Source organism: Henckelia pumila, chromosome 2 (assembly GCF_033568475.1).
Source record: "Henckelia pumila isolate YLH828 chromosome 2, ASM3356847v2, whole genome shotgun sequence".
In the NCBI taxonomy this organism is placed as follows: domain Eukaryota; kingdom Viridiplantae; phylum Streptophyta; class Magnoliopsida; order Lamiales; family Gesneriaceae; genus Henckelia; species Henckelia pumila.
Window position 1 is genome coordinate 40,095,674 of NC_133121.1, and position 20,469 is coordinate 40,116,142.

The 20,469-nt window shown below is 32.9% G+C and overlaps 1 protein-coding gene across 1 annotated transcript; it reads left to right on the forward strand.

Moving 5' to 3' along the window:
• The first annotated feature begins 2,852 nt into the window (after positions 1-2,852).
• On the forward strand, positions 2,853-4,280 carry LOC140877527 (uncharacterized). Its single transcript, XM_073281065.1, has one exon. It carries the CDS (start codon positions 2,853-2,855, stop codon positions 4,278-4,280), a length of 1,428 nt encoding a protein of 475 aa, XP_073137166.1.
• The last annotated feature ends 16,189 nt before the right edge of the window (positions 4,281-20,469 follow it).

Here is a 20,469-nt window from a genome sequence, read left to right on the forward strand (position 1 = left end):
TGGCTAAGGGCTTTTGTAACTCTATGTATAAACAATCTTTTGTTTAATATAATTTACACTTTTATAATGGCATTGACTTTATCTTTCTTCATAATGTTATATTATGATATACTATTGTTGTTTTGATAAAGACCTTGAATATACTATAGTGTATGTAAGATGTGGTAGCACATGGGGATGGCTATCATGAAACACATCTTATAGTCATTGTATATTCTAAACAGTTCCTAGTCAATTGAGCCGTCCGCAAATAAGGATAAGGATCGCTCGAGATTGAGACTAGCATTTGCGATGCCGAGTACCACGTTTCATTGGTATGGAACATAGAGATGTTCAAAGCATGCAAATGGATATTCATATGATGAATGATCGAACTACCATATTCGGACTTTCCAAGTGGTTATCACTTATCGAGTGGATAAAGTCCGCGGTTTTGGTTGTACACCATTAGTCCTTATTACTTGAAACATCATTGAGACTCTATATGCTAGTAATGTACTTTGACTCGTTTACCGACTCTATTGGGGTCATCAGGTGTCGGGATTGGGTACAGTTACGACACATATAGGAGTCGATGCTTTGTTGTCAAGGATTCACCACATACTTGCGAGTGTGGATATCCTATGCGATCTGAGGAGATATTAGTTTGACGAATCTCTGGTCAGAGTACATGATGTGTTTTAGGTTACTTGGTGTTCCTAGTAACACATGCGATGTCACTAATAGATCTCCAAGATGTTATGCATAGTTATCGAATCTCGAACGACTCTCGATGCACCAATGGTTGTTGATTCGATTGGGATATTTGGTTGAAGGGACCGTACTGTACGCTAACCAAAATCTACTGGTTCTTGCAGGCACTATCAGTAATACCTAGGGAATCATGGGGCGATGTTGCTAGGCGCTCTTACCATGATTCGATGGGTAAGTCGGAAATTGTTGTTCCGAGTCACAAGGAGTTGTGAGCCCACGGCTAGCTGTATTCCTGAACCATTGAGGGTTACACAAGTAATGGATTACTAAAACCCCATAGAGATAGTTAAATTTAAAGAGTTAAATTTAATGAAAGAGAAGTTGGACTTCATAATTAAAAGGGAGTGGGATTTCCTAAAGTGACATAGGGATGGGCATTTTTGGAAATCACTGAATTCGGATTCAGAAAATTATCTTGACTCTAAAAGATGCAGAAATGGTTTCTGTGCACAATGGTAAAATCAGTTTATCAATCGGAGTCACGATGAATTTTATATTAATTTCTAGAACAACGGGCTTGGCTTGTTGGGCTTAAGTTATGGATTGTGGGCTTTAAGGAGTTAGAGTCCTGATACAATTATAACTAGAAATTATCTATAAATAGAGGTGTTGGGTTCAAAAATTACACATATTGAATACTGCAATTTTCGAAATTCACTCTATATTATTCAAGAGGTTTTTCGAAAATTCCTCTGTCCCTTTTGGAGAAAATTCGACTTGTGATTTTTGTGAAAAATTACAATTCGAATTAACAGATCATATCTGTTTATTCTCTACGTAAAACTTCTGATTGATTTCTAGTGCAGTCAATCAGAGGGTTTCTATTTTTCATTCGTGGACCTAATTCCGGAGTTAGATCGTGACTGTCATCGGTTCCCGGGATTTACAAGAAGAGCAGATTAAATTCTGTTGGAGTCCACAATCAAGCCTTTGCTTGACGAGGTAAAAATTTAACTGTGTTTTTATTTTTACTTGAACAAATTTAATCGTAAAAGTTTTGATACCCATATATGGAATCGTTCCATATAATAAAATAAAAATTTTAAACTTCCGCTGCACCGGGTATCAATTCTTAATTGATCTGAACACATTTTCCAACACTTCTCTGTGTGTTTTCTTGGCCATAATGGTGCGTGTTCTAAATTGATACAGGATTATTTCCAGCTGTGTTAGATAACTTCACTGCCAATGTCTCTGTGGATGGGAACTGATCTGTGAATCTTGCCTGTGGTATACTGCTGGTAAGACAATCCTCTTCTTTATTTCTTATTTTTTATTTTTGAAATATGACCATCAAAAAGTGGTTCTTACTTGGTAAATTCATTTTGTTTGTCGAAAAATATAAATATTTAATTTTTATCATACTTCTTTAAAATTACCATGCTTATAGATTTCATTGCATAAATTTTTAAATGTCCAGAAATTATATTTTCAATCAAATAAATTATAGAAGCATGGTCGAAAAATATAAATATTTTCTACAGGAAAATTAAAAATACCATTGGACATTAAATATACCATTTCTGGACATTGAAAAACAATCATTTTCTTCATTTGTTATTGCTGATTATTGAAGTATAACCATCAAATTTGTTGCTTTCAGAGCTCATAGAATCATTTTTTTAATGTCCAGAAATGATATTTTCATAGAAATCTTTAAGCTGAATGTTCCTATTTTGTTCATTAAATTGACAAATAGCATTCCTCATCTCAAAATAACAATCTTCTCAACCAAATGAGAAGTAATGATAAATTTTTATGAGAATTAATGTTTTGTTACTGTTTTCTTTGCCATTGAATTCTTTTCACAATTTTTCATTATGTTTCTGGTTGAACATCAAATCATAAAATTTATTTTTCTGAGAAATTCGCTCCTTTTCACTCAAATATTGCAGCTTAGTAGAATCAGTTCTTTCCTTATTTTTCCAGAGCCCGTTGATTGGTGGATTAGATCAATATTTAAGGATTTTATTATAAAGATTAGAAAATTAGTGTTAACTGGTATATTTCTTCAACAAACTAGAATGATAAAACATTGATTAATTTTTTTTAAGTTTTGAAGGATTAGACTCAGTGCTGGTTGCTTATTTGTATGAGTAATGGACAAAGCTTGGATGTCAAAGAACAGATTATCACATGAATATGAGGCTGGGGTAGAATCTTTTCTGCAATTTGCAATGCAAAATGCCAACGATCCAAATAAAATACCTTGCCCCTGCACAAGATGTGGTAATCTACAGATGAAAGATGTTCGCACTATAAGGGCACATTTGTGTTGTAATGGCATGGATTTAACATATCATACATGGATTTGGCACGGGGAAAGATCTACGGTCAAGAACCCAATGAATGATAGTGATCAAGTAGGACCAGATGAACATAAATATTTTGCCGAGGAAACTATAGATATGGTACATGATGCATATGATAGCTATGCTGATAATCCAAGCCAATTTCATAAGATACTTGAAGATGCCGAGAAACCTTTATACTCTGGATGCACAAAATTTACAAAGTTAACAGCACTTGTGAAATTATTTAATTTGAAAGCAAAATATAGTTGGAGCGATAAAAGTTTCACTGACTTGCTTAGTTTGTTAGGAGAAATGCTTCCTGATCACAATGAATTGCCTTTATCCTACTATGATGCAAAGAAAAGCTTCAGTGCATTAGGAATGAATTATGTGAAAATACATGCTTGCCCTAATGATTGTATCTTGTACCGGAAAGAGTTTGAGGACTTGTCCAATTGTCCTATTTGCGGTATGTCTAGGTGGAAGTTGGGTAATAATTCTGTGGTGAATGAAGGTATTCCTGCAAAAGTTCTTTGGTACTTCCCACCTATTCCAAGATTTCAAAGATTATTTCGGAACAAAGAGGTGTCTAAAGAGTTAACTTGGCATGCTGATAAAAGAATTTGTGATGGATACTTGCGTCATCCAGCTTATTCGCCGGCTTGGAAAGTAGTGGATCACAAATGGCCGGATTTTGCATCAGAGTCAAGAAATCTTAGATTGGCCATATCAGCAGATGGGATCAATCCCCATAGTTTGATGAGTTCTGCATATAGTTGTTGGCCAGTTGTGATGATCACTTACAACCTTCCTCCATGTTTGTGTATGAAGAGAAAATTTATGATGCTGACTTTATTGATTTCTGGACCCAAAAAACCGGAAAATGATATTGACGTTTATTTAGCACATCTAGTTGATGACTTAAAATGCTTATGGGAGATAGGTGTTGATGTGTATGATGCATATCGGAAAGAATATTTCTCGCTCAGAGCTGTCTTACTATGGACAATCAATGATTTTCCTGCTTATGGGAACATGTCAGGTTGTGTTGTGAAAGGATATCAAGCATGCCCTATCTGTGGGGAAGAAACATATTCGACCAGGTTGAAGCATAGTAGAAAAATGTCATATACAGGACATCGAAGGTTTCTTCCTAGAAATCATCCTTATCGAAGGCAAAAAAAAAAGCTTTTAATGGGAAACAAGAGTTTAACCCTGCACCAAAACCATTAACTGGGCTTGAAGTGTTGGAAAGAGTTGATAAGATTAATTATCGTTCGGGAAAAATGAGTGGGAAGCTTCAGCGCAAGGAGTTGGAAACAAAATCATGTTGGAAAAGAAAATCTATATTCTTTGAACTAGAGTATTGGAAACATCTACATGTTCGACATGTGCTTGATGTGATGCACATTGAAAAAAATGTTTGTGAAAGTCTTATTGGTACGCTACTTAATGTTCCAGGAAAAACAAAGGATGGGGTAGCCGCTAGACTAGACCTTGTGGAGATGAATGTGAGGACTGATTTGGCACCAAAGATGGAGGAGAATAGAACTTTTTTGCCAGCAGCTTGTTATACACTAAGTAGGGCTGAGAAAAGAAAACTTTGCAATTCTTTGTTTGGAATGAAAGTCCCGACAGGTTACTCATCCAATGTTAAAAATCTGGTGTCAATGAAGGACTTGAAACTTGTTGGCCTCAAGTCACATAACTACCACACTTTGATGCAACAATTGTTTCCAATCGCCATCCGTGATGTCTTGCCTAAACATGTTAGAGATACTATCATCCGGTTGTGTGGGTTCTTCAATGTTTTATGCAATAAAGTGATAGATGTCTCAAAGTTGGATGGTCTGCAAAGAGAGATTGTTACCCTATTGTGTATGCTTGAAAAATATTTTCCACCATCGTTTTTCGATATAATGGTTCATTTAACTGTCCATCTTGTGCGGGAGGTAGAATTGTGTGGACCTGTTTGGTATAGGCAGATGTACCCATTTGAAAGATTCATGAAGATCTTGAAAGGCTATGTGCGAAATCGCAATCAGCCTGAAGGGTGTATAGCCGAATGTTACGTTGCTGAAGAGGCTGTGGAATTTTGCTCCGACTACATGTCTAATGTTCATACAATTGGGATCCCAACAAGGCATCGACAATTACAATTTACTAGGCCTTTATCTGGTGCCGTAGTGCACTCCACTAGCCTTGATGAGTTGCATCAAGCGCATCGCTATGTGTTGGAAAATGATGTTGACGTTGATCCATATATCGAGTAATTTCTCTAACTTATTAGTAATTTCTTTCAACTTTTTTGATCTATTGGTTAACATAAACACATTTATTTTTTTTATTAGGGAACACATGACATTTCTGAATGAAAAATTTCCCAATAAAGCTAAGTCCAAAAAGTGGTTACAAGATGAGCACAACCGCGCGTTTGCTAACTGGTTACGTGACCGTGTAAGTGTCATAAGAATTGAAATATAAGTTTTGAAGTTCGTGATAAAATTTATCACATTGTGAAATATAGGTTGGAAGTGTTGTTGGTCATTCCACCTGTCAAATATCAGAAAGATTGAAGTGGATAGCCTGTGGACCTAGCAATCAAGTGTTAAAATACTCTAGCTATCTGATTGATGGGGTAACTTATCATACAAAAGAGTGTGATGATACACGAGTTGTTCAAAACTCTGGAGTAAGCTTAATTGCAAAAACAATGCAAGTTGCCAGTGCAAAGGATAAACATCCAGTTGTGTCAGACATGATTTTTTTTGGAGTCATTCAAGAGATATGGGTACTCGATTACCACAAATATCAAGTTCCAATGTTTAAATGTAATTGGGTTGAGAATAATAACGACATTAAAGTTGATGATCTTGGTTTCACATTGGTGAACTTGAAAAGAGTTGGATTCAAATCTGACTCTTTTATCTTAGCCAGTCAAGCAAAGCAGGTGTTTTATATTGAAGATCCTCAAGATCCTACATGGCATGTTGTACTTATTACTCCTACCAAGGAGTACATTGAATTCATATCTAAGGATGTGTTGGAAAACTTTGTAATTCATTATCAATCTTTTACTAGAGGATTTCTACCAATGGAACCATTGGATGTTGATGAAAAAGATGAAAATGAACCACCATGCATTCGTGAAGATTGTGATGGAACTTGGGTTGACAATGCATAATGTAACCCACTGAAATCCTTTTTTTACTGTTTAGTATATAAATCTCGTTAATCTATTTTCTTTGTATTTTATCTTGAAATTTATAGTTCGTTTTCATTATCACTCTTTTTTTATTTGTAATACGTATGCCTAACAAGATGTCAACTTTTGCAGGAACTGTCATTGGGGAAACTTGAGGTCTGATTTGGCATTGAATAATCTTCTAATTTTTGGCACTATGGAAGCTCGTGAACAGTTTCGTAAGGGTTATCACAATGGTAAAGCTGCTGAAAACAATGAGGCAGAACCGGTGGAATCTACTGAGACCGAGATGACAAGAAGTTCTAGAGGACGTACACGTTTGGATAAGGTCGTTAGGCAAAGGGTGCAGGGAGTTAGAAAGGATGTAATGTTCAATAAAATTGGACAGCCAATAGGAGAGTTTGCGGCTGAAATGCAGAGTTATATAGGAGTTCTCGCTCGAGAAAAGATTAAGATCAGTTACAAGACTTGGAAGCAAGTTCCAAGTGATGTTAAAGAATTAATATGGGAATCAGTTAATGTAAGTAAGAATTATTTGACAGTTTAAATAAATTAAATGTTATGTATGGGTTGATATCTACTTTTCTTTACAGCTGACATACAATATTAGCCCAAGCTGGAAGAAGGGCTGTTTGCATTCAGTGAATAGTAAGTGGCGGCAATACAAGGCGCATCTGACTGAGAAGTTCATTTTCTTGAAGCTTGATAAACCAGAGGAGTTGAAAGAACCGCCAAGTGGCTACGGTATTCCACGGGATGATTGGAGTTCCTTTGTAATCACTCGCATGTCCGTTGACTTCATGGTAAGATCGATTATTAATTAGTTCTTAAAAACAATTTAACATGTCATTATTATATATACCGATACATTAACACATGTGGAGAATTATTTAACTAGAACTTAAGTGCTGAGCAAAAGAAGAGAAGAATGCAGAACATATACCCACATCGGCTTTCCCGTAAAGGTTATGCACAATTTGCTGATGAAATAGTAAGTATTTTTTTCATAGTCTATCTTCTATAACAATGGCAATCATTTGATAATTAGCTTTGAATAATTATTGCCCCCTACAAGAAGAAACGATAAAAATAATATTTTTTATCTTGTTCGAAGGCAAGTGAATTATGTGATGATGATGATGTCAATCGGGCTCTTATTTGGAAGAAAGGACGGGTGAATAAGGAGGGTGAAGTTGAAGGAGATGATCTGAAAATGAAAATAGAAAAGATTGTATGTAATAAGTACATGAATCCAATAGTATTTATTCAACTAAACTGATTTTTGGTAAAAAAATATTTCTTGTGCTTGACAAGATGAATATGTGCAAAAAAAAACGGGATGGTAAGTTGCACTTTGAAGGGTCAAAAAAGGATATCCTTTCAAATGTACTTGATTCAGAAGAGCATGCTGGACGTGTCAGGGGTGTTGGAGGTCATATAACTCCAACTGTCTACTTTAATGTTGGTACATTATGGAAGAGTCCTACTGGTGATGGCCACTTATTGATGCAGCATAAAAAGGAGTTGTCAGAGGTAAAACTATTGATTTCAGAACAATCTACTCGCCTTGCAGATCAAGATGAACGCATAAAAAAGTTGGAAGAAATGTTCAAAAATGGTGCATGTGCCTCTGAGATTGAAGAGAAAGGTAGTTGCTCCGTAAAGTTACATCTCAGGAATGAAGACAAAATCAAAACAGAAAAGAGTGCCCCATATTATGAAACTTTCATTGATGATGACATGCAAATTCTGAGCAAAGACGATTTCTTGCAGGTATTGCCTACACTACTGTTATTATGTAATTGAATGAATGTCACCCGGGAGTTGAATCAATTTATAACATGATGTAACTTTGCTTTATAGGGCAAGTTGGTTACGTTGACACTGGAATCTAATATTATAGTTGCATATGGTACAATTGTTCATGTCAATGGAGGTGGTAACTTACTTCATGGAGTTCCATTGCCTGTAAATTGAATGCGCATCGCCATTGATGAGGCTGTGGAGAAATCAGCACAGCTGCCATTCCCAATTCCAAATGAATGTGATACTATTGGTGATGCTGTAGGTTGTCACGTGGCTTGGCCTGTGCACTTGGTATTGATGCGGGATGAGGTAAATATGATATTATAGTTGGACTTAACTTGTCCAATAAAATTTAGTGAACTGTACCTAACATATACATCTACATTTGCAATTTTTAGAAGCATGGAAAGAAGAAAAATGTGAAGAAAACAAGTAGTTGTGTTTTGGCATCGCATGTACCGAAGTCCTTGAATATGTTGCATTTTTTCTGCAAGCATGCTCTTGATGAGGAAAATAATATATCAATCAATTTAGATCATGATTTGTTTTACTAAGAATACGAACTACTTGTGCACCTTGAAGACATCATTCCCTTTTATGAGTTGGAGCCAGTATCTGCCAATTGTATGGTTGTTTACATTTGGTAGGTGTTCAATTAATATGAACTTTTATACCTTAATTTTTTTAGTATATATGTTGTACATACTTTAATTAATTCAGCATAATAACATTTTTCTGTTGATAATGGCAGGCATCTTTACAGAAAGATGAAAAGTGATAACAAGGTTGAGAAATATAGGTTCATGAATCCACACACCATCCAATTCATTCCATTTGTGACCAACCTTGACAGAAATGGTAAAATTGAACACTTCAATGAAAGAGCGACTGTTTTGGCAGATAGGTTGAGTGGTTCATCGAGAAATCAACTAGTTTTGGAGCCAGTTAATGTTGGGTAAGCAAATGTTATAATATCATATGAAATTGATTTTTGGAAACTGTTTAGGGAAATGTATGCACTAATAATATATTGTTACGCATAGGTTTCATTGGATTCTCACTGTTATTGATCCTTACATAGAGATGGTTTATTTTTTGGATCCACTGAGTCATCGTAATCGTTATGAGGACTGGAAATATGTAGTGAATATGTGAGTACATATTTTTGTCTTTATCGAGGACTTAATTATGTAATTCAACATTGATGTGTTAATATTATGTATGAAGGAGCTTTAAATTGTTTAATTCAAACAAAGAAAGGAAAGGCAGAAAACAGGCAATATGGGAAACAGTAAAGGTATGTATACATGTCTACTTGTGATTCATCTACAAATATTATTTGTAGATGAGACATTCTGCTTTCTTCTACACAGGGTCCTCGGCAACCAGATGCAAAACAATGTGGTTATTATGTGATGAGATTTATGAAAGATATTATTGAAGGAAATGTTAACAGTGAAAAGCATTCACTGTCCGCTATAGTAAATCTTCTCAAATAATTGTCTTGTTATTTTTTTCCAAAGTCATTTACATTTATTTGGGTAATAATATAATTTATTTGTGGTTTGAAGTTCGTGAAAATAGAGTACTCAATGGAAGAAATTAATGAAGTTCGTTCCGAATGGGCGGAATGCATACAAGATTATATTCATTACTAGGTACGTATATTTATGGACGAACAACGGAAATTTTACAGATAAGGTACTCTACCTATGACTGTCACTGTGAATTAAGTATTCTTTTATGCTTATCAGATTTAAATCTCCAGCTGCATGTTTATGCCAAGACCTACAGGACCTGATGATTTTGTCGTTTGCATGTAGAATATTGGTGAGTCCACTTAGTTGCTATTTCTACTGGGCACTTAGTTGTTATTTGTCGTTTGTGCTCACATAATAAATATTGGTGAGTCCACTTAGTTGCTATTTCTACTGGCCAAGTCAAGGCTCCTTGTAGAATATTTTCCATTTGCATGTTGTGCATTATAGGTTTGTTGAATTATGAAGTGGTATAACAAGACGGTTGGCAGAGTATTCTTGTTTGTATGTACAAGTTTTTTGGTTTAATATTTAAGTGTTGTGTTTAATTTGGTTATATGCAAGATTAATTTGGTTCAAATCTTGCATTTTTAAACAAATTTTTGTTCAAATCTGGCCCTCTCAATGGAGGCCAGAGCTGTGGCTCTCTAACTGACAGCCCCCCCGTCTCCCTCTCTGAAATTGATGAATCCAAGGTCTTAAAAATTCTCTCATATTATTTTTATCTGTTTGTTCATTATAAAGTCATGGTTTGCATTTATTTAATCATCCCGTTGTAGTTTCTCTCTGTTTTCTGTGGGAGTTGAGATTCCTTTCCTTAAAAAGAAAAACAAAATTGTTTATTTTCTGGTATGGTCACAAAACACAAGTTTCTGATGCTTCTGAGACAAAGGGACAGCATATTTTAGCTTTCTCTTTAATCAAAAAACATACTCCGAATATGTGAAAAGAGCAACTCGTTCCAATATTTTCCTTATTATATACTCACCAAGAGTCCAAGACAGAAGAAGATTTTGCCATTTTGGGTCGCCTGTTTGGTAATTTGTGATCTCCTTGGATTTTTCGTTTCGTGTATTGTAAAAATATTGTTGAATTAACTGCAGATTAAAGGGTATTTCGGAAAAAAATTCTTCATTTGGAAAATATTTTTAGCTACCATGTTACACAACTTAATTTTTTACTGTCTATTTGATTATCATGATAAGAAAAATAAAGCGTGTATGTTCTTCTTAAATGGTTCTCCAAATGATGATGTCGGAATGAGGATATCATCGTATTTGGTTTGTGATATATAATTCCTTGTGCTTGATCGTAACCGAAAAATTTTCGTTAGATAATAGTTGAGATAGGTTAAACTCTGCTATGAACGGCTTAAGAGCCCAATCAAACCAGCTGATTGAAATTAGGGCACAAATCGTTTGCCCACATCCTTGTCCTACCCACTACCTCTTCTCCCTCTCTGTCGCTCTAAGGTTTGCAATTTCTTAATTCTCCGTGTTCCTTTTTTATTTTCCTTAAAGCCCTTTTTCTTATATAGCATCCTTAAATCTCCGTTTGTTGATTTTCGTTTTTGTTTTTTTACTTTAATGCTTTCAGACGAAAGTTTTAACCTCCTAATTAGATTTTATTGATATTAATTTCTTCGAAATGGGTTCACCCTGCTTAGTAAAGGTACTAACTTTGATTATTTGGAGGTGCCTACTTTAATCCATAATGTACAACGCAAAGTGTTGTACTGTTGCTGTGAAACTATCGCGAATTATTTTGAAGGGATGAATTTTCTCGAGTTATGTGGTTGAATTGTATTCTATCACGTTTTCGTAGATTGGGATGTAATTAGTTAATGTTAAAGGAGGAGGATTTTTGGGGATCTTATGTAATTTTTGTTTTCGACATTATTGATAATTTAAGAAATTGAGAAATTAGAAGCTTTACCCATACGGAGTCGCCTCAAATTGATGTTTTACCCGAGTCTGGATCTTTTGGAGCCAGAACGGGGTTGTGTTGCCAAGATGCTCAAATTCTTGTAGGGAACTCTAAGATATTTTATGTAGTGTTGACGTATGAAAATGTATGCAAATGAATTGAATATGACCACAATATGTAAAGTATTAAAATGTGCCTGTTATAGGACACTAATGTGCCTTAATTTCGTAATTGGCTTGTAACACTATTTGGTATTTGCTGTTACTTGTAGTTTTGGCTGTCGGGTGACTGGAAGTCATGTCGGGCATGGGCATGAAGCTGTGGAATGAACTAGCTGTTTTGGGAAATTGAGGAAGAAGCGCTTTGTTTCAAGATCGAACTCTTAACAATTGAGGAGAAGCTGTTTTTGAAAATCATGATCGAAAATACTTGTAAATTCGGTCAGATAAGTAGATCTATATTTTTTGTACAACTTTCATGACATGTTGGGTTCGAAATTACTAGCGCTACAATTTCTTCAAAAGTATTTAGATGCATGTCACAGCTTTTGAGACTTGAAGATATATATTATTTCACATATTTTATGCTTGTAGTAAATATTTTATTTTGTATGGGTATATACCACTAATTAAAATAGACAATGGTTTTTGAATTCATTGTGAATAATAACTGTTGTGAAAAGGAAATTTAAGACAATGGTTATAAATTGTTGTTAAAAATAATATACGACAATGGTTTTAAAACGTGGTTGAATAATAAGCAAACGACAACGGATATAAGCAGTTGCATATGTGTTGTCGTACACCTACATAAGACATCATTTTTAAAATGTGGTTATTTCTCAACATACGACAACGGATATAAAGTGTTGCAAATCTGTTGTCGTATGCCAACATAGACAACGGTTTATAACTGTCGTAAAAGACAACTTAAGACAACGGTTATAAACCGTGGTCAAAAAGTGTGTACGACAACAGATATTTAATGTTGCATATCCGTTGTCATATGTTGGAATCCACAACGTATATAAACCGTTGTCGTATGTTATACTTACGACAACACATAAAAGTACAACGGTTTTTCGACCCCTACGACAACGGATTATATCCGTTGTCGTTTTCGGTTTTTCTTGTAGTGATTTGAGATTTCTCTATGTTTATTGTTAACACAAAAATTATAATCGAAATTCATGGATTTCAAATACTTCAATCCAAGCGCAACCTAAGAGTTGTGTCTTTAAGGCTTTTCAACATCTATAAATAGGATCATCCTCATTTGCATTTCACACCATTTTCTTCTCCTTCTTTCTTTGTCTTGTATTTAATTCCACTGTGAAATATTTTAAGCATCTTACGCTTAAAATATGAATTACAAGAAATAAAATCTTGATTTGGATTTTCTAAGCTTATTACGCTTAAAATCGAACTTTAGAATTAATTAAAAAATTCGAGAGTTGTTTCGAATTTTTTAAGCAAAACGTTTAGATCCAAATTTTGCATTTGGATTTGGATTTTTAAGTTTAATGCTCAAAATTCAAATTAATAGCGGTCTAAACATTTCAAATTTCGTGTGACTTTAAAATAGTGCTACCATTTTAAATTTGATGGTCATTATATCTTGAAAAACGTATTATCAATAGTCATAAGCACCAGACGCGAGGCAATGATGTTTTAAGAAAAAAAAGTCAAAATCTTGTCTTGACTATGTTTCCATAACTAATTTTGTTCACCTGCCTATAAGACCATCTATCCCAAGAGAAATACTTTATCCAACAATTATATCAATATAAAAACAACAAGTTTTATAGGGATTAAATGACTCATGTATAGGTATGTAAATGAAACAAGCTGTTTGTGAGCTATTCAAAACTCGATTTGTTAAAAGCTCATTTGAGTTCATTTTTAATGTGAGACTCGTTAAGATAAACGAACCAAACCAAACTCAAGCTTTATAATATTTGACTCGCTAGCTTGTGAACATGTTTGTGAGTCAGCTTTTAGATGAAAAAATAATAGTTCTGATATTTAATTTATAGATTTTACGTACAATTTTATGCATGAAAAAATATATAAAATCGATTAAATTTATTTCTTAGAATAAAAATTACAAATTTTGATAAGAATATTGTATTTTTCTCTAAATATAAAATCGATAAAAGTTCGAATAAGCTCGTGAGTCATGAATATATTCTTTAAATAAATTTTGAGCTTGGCTCTATTATAAATGTGTCAAACTCAAATATTCAAGAGTTCGGCTCGGTTCGATTACATCCCTACTTGTGTATGCAATTTTAAAGGTTATTCAAAAAATATTTTTCTATATCAATTACACATTCTTTATCCTTTTTTTTTTGTTTATTAGTGATAAATATTTTACACAAAAACCTTATGAGACCATTCACGAGACAATTTGTGAGACAGATTTTTGCCCCGAACCATCACATAAAATTTTTTATTTTTTGTGTCAAATTATTACATACTTTTCATTACATGTATAAACTGAATTTTGTTAGACCAACCTTTGTATATGGAAATTTTTTCAATATTAAACAATGTCGATTATCCCATACAGACACTATCACAAAATTAAATTACCATCTCCCAACTACATACATATAATATATAAATATTATTTATATATATATATATAATAGTATCTCGTAGCACGCGATGCATATGTATGTGCATACATAATAAAATTTTCGTATTTTATAACTTTTGCGTAAAAGCTATATATTAAATTTTATTAGAATATAATATACAATTTTATTAAGATAATTTAAAACTTTGAAATATAGTAGAGAGATGTCGTCGAAAAATCGAGATAAGATTGGAAAAGACACGAAAATTACTAATAACTTCACACCAACAAAGTTAAAGTAAATGAAGAGTAATATTTACTCTAAAGAAACATTGATATCACATTGACATACCAAAATTAGTTAGTATGAAGTACTAAGGTTTAATAATATAGTATGTGTATATATTGTTAGTATATTTTCCGAATTCATATTTTCAAAAATTTTGTTGCCGATTACGAATAATGATCTTCGCTGCGAAAATATGGGGATCAACCTGCCACGTCAGGTCGTGGGAGATCGGGGGCAACGCCTCCGAAAGCTTTTCAAAAACCTTGTGTAAGTTCGCGAGTTGACGCCTTGGTTCATGAACGGATGCATTACAATTCAGAAAAGATACAACTGTTCAAAATCGTCTCTTAAATTCTATATATATGTCGCATCATTAGATTCAAAAATATGTTTTTTTCGGTTGTTTTCTCCATTGTATCCTGAGAGAGATTTTCTTATAATCCAGAAATATCTTTTAAAAGATAGCTTTATAAAAAATCTTTTATATTATTTTTGAAATTCTTCAACATATATTACAAATGATGGAGAGAGTCGGGGAAGACTTTCCCTAATAGTCAATACCATTCTTTCAAAACACATTAATATTGAATACATTTTCTAAGTATTATATTCTCGCTGTTTTTTTTTTAATTAACATATTTGTTACTGGTTCCCATTTGCCCAAAACAATATTTATTTAACACTTTTAAAGGACACACCGAACAAATGGTTTTGGTTAATTACATAAAAACAAAATTTGGGCCGAAGGTGATGAAACTCATGCAAAGTCACAAACGTACACATGCACTTTGTGATGACAAAACCTCTTTCCCCCACCGTTTTGACGTTGGAATGGCTTTTTCCATTAATTAACACCACACATGCACTTGTTGCTTTTTATTCAACAACCACCCAGGTATGTGTCTATATATATATATATATAAATATATGACTTTTCAGCTGCTCAACAATGTTTTTTCACCTCGTTTCCGACCATAGTTGTTTTTTTTTATTTTTCGCATCACTAAAACACGGTATCGAGTTTTAGTGGTCGGGAACGAGTTGGTCATCATTGGTTGAACAACTGAAAATTTATATATATATATATATATATATATATATATATATATAATTTTGATCCCCTGCACCCTAGAATCTATGAGCGACCGCTAAAATCCATGCCAGTAGGTTTCAGTGTTTTATTTTTTTTACAAATACTGGTGGGTTTTAGTGGTCGTTAACGAAAATCCTACACACTAGGTTGCGCGTGTTATCAAAATTATATATATAAAATAAAACGATTAAAACCACTAACGAGTTTTAGTTGTCGCTCACGAAAATCCTGCACACTAAAATACGTGGTATCAAACTATATATATATATATATATATATATATATGTGTGTGTGTTTGTGTGTGTGTATATATATGTATCTATATATGTACGGAATTGTAGTGGAGAATAAATCAAGCAGTAATTGTTGAAAAGCAAATAATAGCTCCTATAGGTAGGTAAAACGATCAAAACACAGTGTACGCTTTAAAAATATTTGAATCGCGTCCATCAGCTATTTCTTTTACTCTAGTTTGATGACATGCGAGGAAAATATTCTTGGTCATGCATGGCTAGAAAGTAGAAACTCATATGTTCAATCTCCATATAAATTTTATATATACCAGTATTTTGGTGCACGTTTTATAATCTTTTGTTATTTGAAAATTTTCTTTTGGAGAGTTTTTTTTATAATTAATTTGATTTATTTTAAAATTAAAAGTAATATCATATTTATAAAATTAAATTGACTAGGGACTAAATGCAATTCGATGTGGGGTCGTATTGCAATATAACAAAGGTCGTACAAACTTACCAAAAGTTGTTACTATAATACCCATATTGTTAATAATGAATAAAATATATTTTGGTACACGAACTATTGGTAAAATGTCATATTGGTACACGAACTATTGAAAATGACTTAATTGGTACATGATCCAATTAAAAGGTCAATTTTACCCTTCATAGGAATTAATATTATATTTATTAATTTTAAAAGAGTAAAATGTATTTTGGTACACGAACTATTGGTAAAATGTCATATTGATACACGGACTATTAAAAATAGCTTAATTGCTATATGATCTAATTAAAAGTTCAATTTTACTCTTAATAGGAATTAATATTATATTGATTAATTTTAAAATATCGTATTTATTTAAAAATTAATTATATATATAATGATAAACAATTGTTAAGTCAAATTATACAAAAAATATTATAATATATGATATGATAAAAATATATATCACCGAAGTCTGTTGATCTTGTGTTTAAATGATTGAAACAAGCATAATCACCATTTTAGTTTTTCAAAATTTAGTATAAAAATTTTATACATTAAAGATTAGATCATGAAAAAACAAATATCACAGAAAAAAATCTCACTTATTATCTCAATTTACGTAGTTCTAATAACCCAAATTTTTTTTACTCGATTTAATAATTTGTAATTTTATATTTTTTACTCGCATTTAAATTAAATATAAATAAATAAATATTTATTTAATTATATTTTATCGTTATTAAATATATTTTAGTCTTGCATATGATTTATTTATTGAGTTTGTGATTTTATTATTATATAATTTATATCAATTTTTTTAAATGGATAATTATTTACATAGATAGCAAAAACTATCATTTTATTTTATATTATTAATATTTTAATAATATAAATAATTTATTAATGAGTAAAATATAAATATATTATAAAAATATTAAGATACTTATTTTTTATTATTTTTAAATTAATATAAATTTTAATTTACAATAAATAAAAATTAATTTAAAAAATAAAATGTACACTTAGTTGAATTTATTATTAAAAATAATTGAACTTAAAATCAATTACTAAAGGATAAATTAAACTTTTTAGTTAAATCATGTACCAATTAAATCATTCTCTTATAGTTCGTGTACCAAATTGACATTTTACATATAGTTCGTGTATCAAAATGAATTTTACTCAATTAATTTTTAAATAAATATTATATTTTAAAATTAATAATAAATATAATATTAATTCCTATTAAGGATAAAATTGACCTTTTAATTGGATCATGTACCAATTAAGCCATTTTCAATAGTTCGTGTACCAATATGATATTTTATCAATAGTTCGTGTACCAAAATACATTTTACTCTGTTAATAATATAATAAGATAAGGGTGGACCATACACTACAAATTGATGTGGGGCCAAATTGCAATATGATGAATGTCATAGCAACCTACCAAAAATAATTACTATCATAATTACCATATTTTTAATAATATTTATATATATACACACACATGCACACACACATATTGAACGTCTGTTTTTTAACTTGAGCAGCGCAAGATGATAACATGTAGAATACATTAAATATCTCCACGATATTCACGTTAACATCATGTAATTATGCCTCATAGACGCCCATAATCTCTAAATTATACATATATGCTTGTGTAATTATGCCTCATAGACGCCCATAATCTCTAAATTATACATATATGCTTGTGTTGTGTCTAACATAATCAGTTTGACTCTTACAAAAAATTTTCACAATTGTAAGCAATGAAATTTGGTGTTTTTTAATCTCCTCGTACAAGTCGAACGAGTAGAAATGTAGCTGCAGCAAGTACATTATACAACCAAGTATTTCACTTGAAACTCTAGATGAGTACGTAGTTGACAAATTAAGTGGGACCCTTTAAATTTTTTTTTTTAAAAAAAGTTAATTATTTTTTTGTATCTCTCTCTCTCTCTCACAAATGACAATAGATATAACACGTGGTCACAAATTTTATTTGAAAAAAAAGGGTCGGCCCCACATGAGTCTGCATGGGTGACTCGTGGACTGCTCTACTCCAGGACCCTTGCTATATAAAAGGCTCCCTCTCCTCCGTCGAATCTTGCAATTTCAAGGTTGTTGAAACTCAAGCTCCATTCTTAATTACCACATTGGTATATATATACTTTCTAGTCTAGGGGTTTCCTAGCTACATTTTTTCTCATTTTTAGTCTCTTGTTTTTATTTGTTTTGCAGACATTAAAAAAAAAAAAAAAAAAAAAGAAGATGGCGAGTACGAATCATAAGTGCTGCGACAGACAGAATGTGAGGAAGGGGCTTTGGTCACCGGAAGAAGACGAGAAGCTTGTGAGCTTCATCAATAAGTATGGACATGGCTGCTGGAGTACCTTGCCCAAATATGCAGGTCTGTGGTATATATATATATACACAAATTAAATGCATGGGCTAGCTAGCTACTTTTGTATTGTACGTACGTGTTTTATAAGTGTTGTATTTTAATTTACGTATACCTGCAGGGCTGGAAAGATGCGGGAAGAGTTGCAGACTGAGATGGATAAATTACCTGAGGCCGGATCTCAAGAGAGGTACTTTCAATCCACAAGAAGCTGCTCTTGTCATTGAATGTCACAAGCTTGTGGGAAACAGGTATGTATAAAAAGAATTATATATTTTCTTTTTCAAATGATCAATATTATATATATTTGAAAGCTAGCTAGCTAAGGTTCCTCCAAATTTGACATTAATTCATTTTTGTTTGTTGAAGGTGGTCTCATATATCTCATTTTCTCCCCGGAAGGACAGACAATGAAATCAAGAACTTTTGGAACTCAGGCTTGAAGAAAAAAATCGTGGCCCATCAGAAACATGTACAATCTTTGAAGAAAGCTGCTGCTGCTGCTCAAAATCATAACATATACTATGTGAATCCGAATCCACAGATTATTATTAATCATCATATGAATCCCATAATCAGCTTACAAGCTCCTGTCACCTTTACCCAAAATATGTATGTCCCTGCAGCCCCAGTGGAAGTTCATGAAGCTGCTCCAGTTCCCTTCTCAGACAATTACATTAATGATCCTGAGATTTTTACTCAAGATCATAATGACAACTTAGTCCTTAATTATGAATATGACGACGACTTCGTATCTCAATTTGATGATCCATTCCTTAATGATGGTAACCCTATATTTAATCAAGATTCATCATCCGTTGTCATTTCTTTTCTTGTGGGACAACCTGAAAACCATGCCTGTGGAAACCCTGAGCATCATGATATTGGATTTGGTGTGCCCCTGATCTCATCATCTGCTGCTCAGGGACAGGCTCTGGATCAGCCGCCGTTAAGTACTGCTGAAAACCAATCTATATTGCATGTCTACGGAAGAAGCTGTCAAGTAGCCGCGGAGGTGCCTGCGCATCATATCAACTTCATTGAATCTCGTATGGCTTCATTTGTGGCATCAACTCCATCATCCACCAACTATCTCATGCCCGCTCCATCACCAAACATCGACGCTTTGCCTATGGATCACACTACTCCTTCAAGCAGCTCGTGGGATTTCTCAGCTGACTTCCAATAGGAATCCTTATTAATGTTTTAATTCATTGCTAGCTTTTCCCTTTTCGTCGAGTTCAATGTACTGTTAATTAAGGTTGTCGCTGTCAGTGGTGTGTCTCTGTGTGCACATTTGTACTTCTGCGTTTTCTTATCTACATATGCATGTTCTATGAATGAAATGTAATGTAATGTAATGGCTATCTTTCTTGTTTAGTATTTAGTTTTTGTTTTGGTTTTGGAGTAGAGCCTTCAATTCAAATGATTCGAAGTTGATTTTCAATCTCAGTCTTATATTTCTTGAAAGCTTCAATTGCTTCATCTTTGCTTTTCAATAAATATACGTAACAAAATTTGGTGCAATCATCAATGAATGTTATAAAGTTCTTATTTTCACCTCGTGTTTGTACCATTTTTAAATCACATACATCAGTATGTATTAATTCAAGTGGCGTAATACTTCTCGTGACATTATGAAATGGAGTTTTAACCATTTTCGCTTCAACACAAATCTCACACTTATGTTGTGGATTTCTTTTAAACATAGGTATTACATTTAAATTTGCAAGTCTTTGCAACATGTTAAAGTTAACATGTCCTAATCGTTCATGTCATATATCATAACTTTCAGTCAAGTAAACAGAACCAATAACTTTATTCTTCGCCTCAAGGCTGGAAACATTCATTA

Excerpts from the sequence above, each read along its gene's own strand:
- LOC140877527 (XM_073281065.1), top strand. The coding sequence starts at position 2,853 with ATGGACAAAGCTTGGATGTCAAAGAACAGATTATCACATGAATATGAG.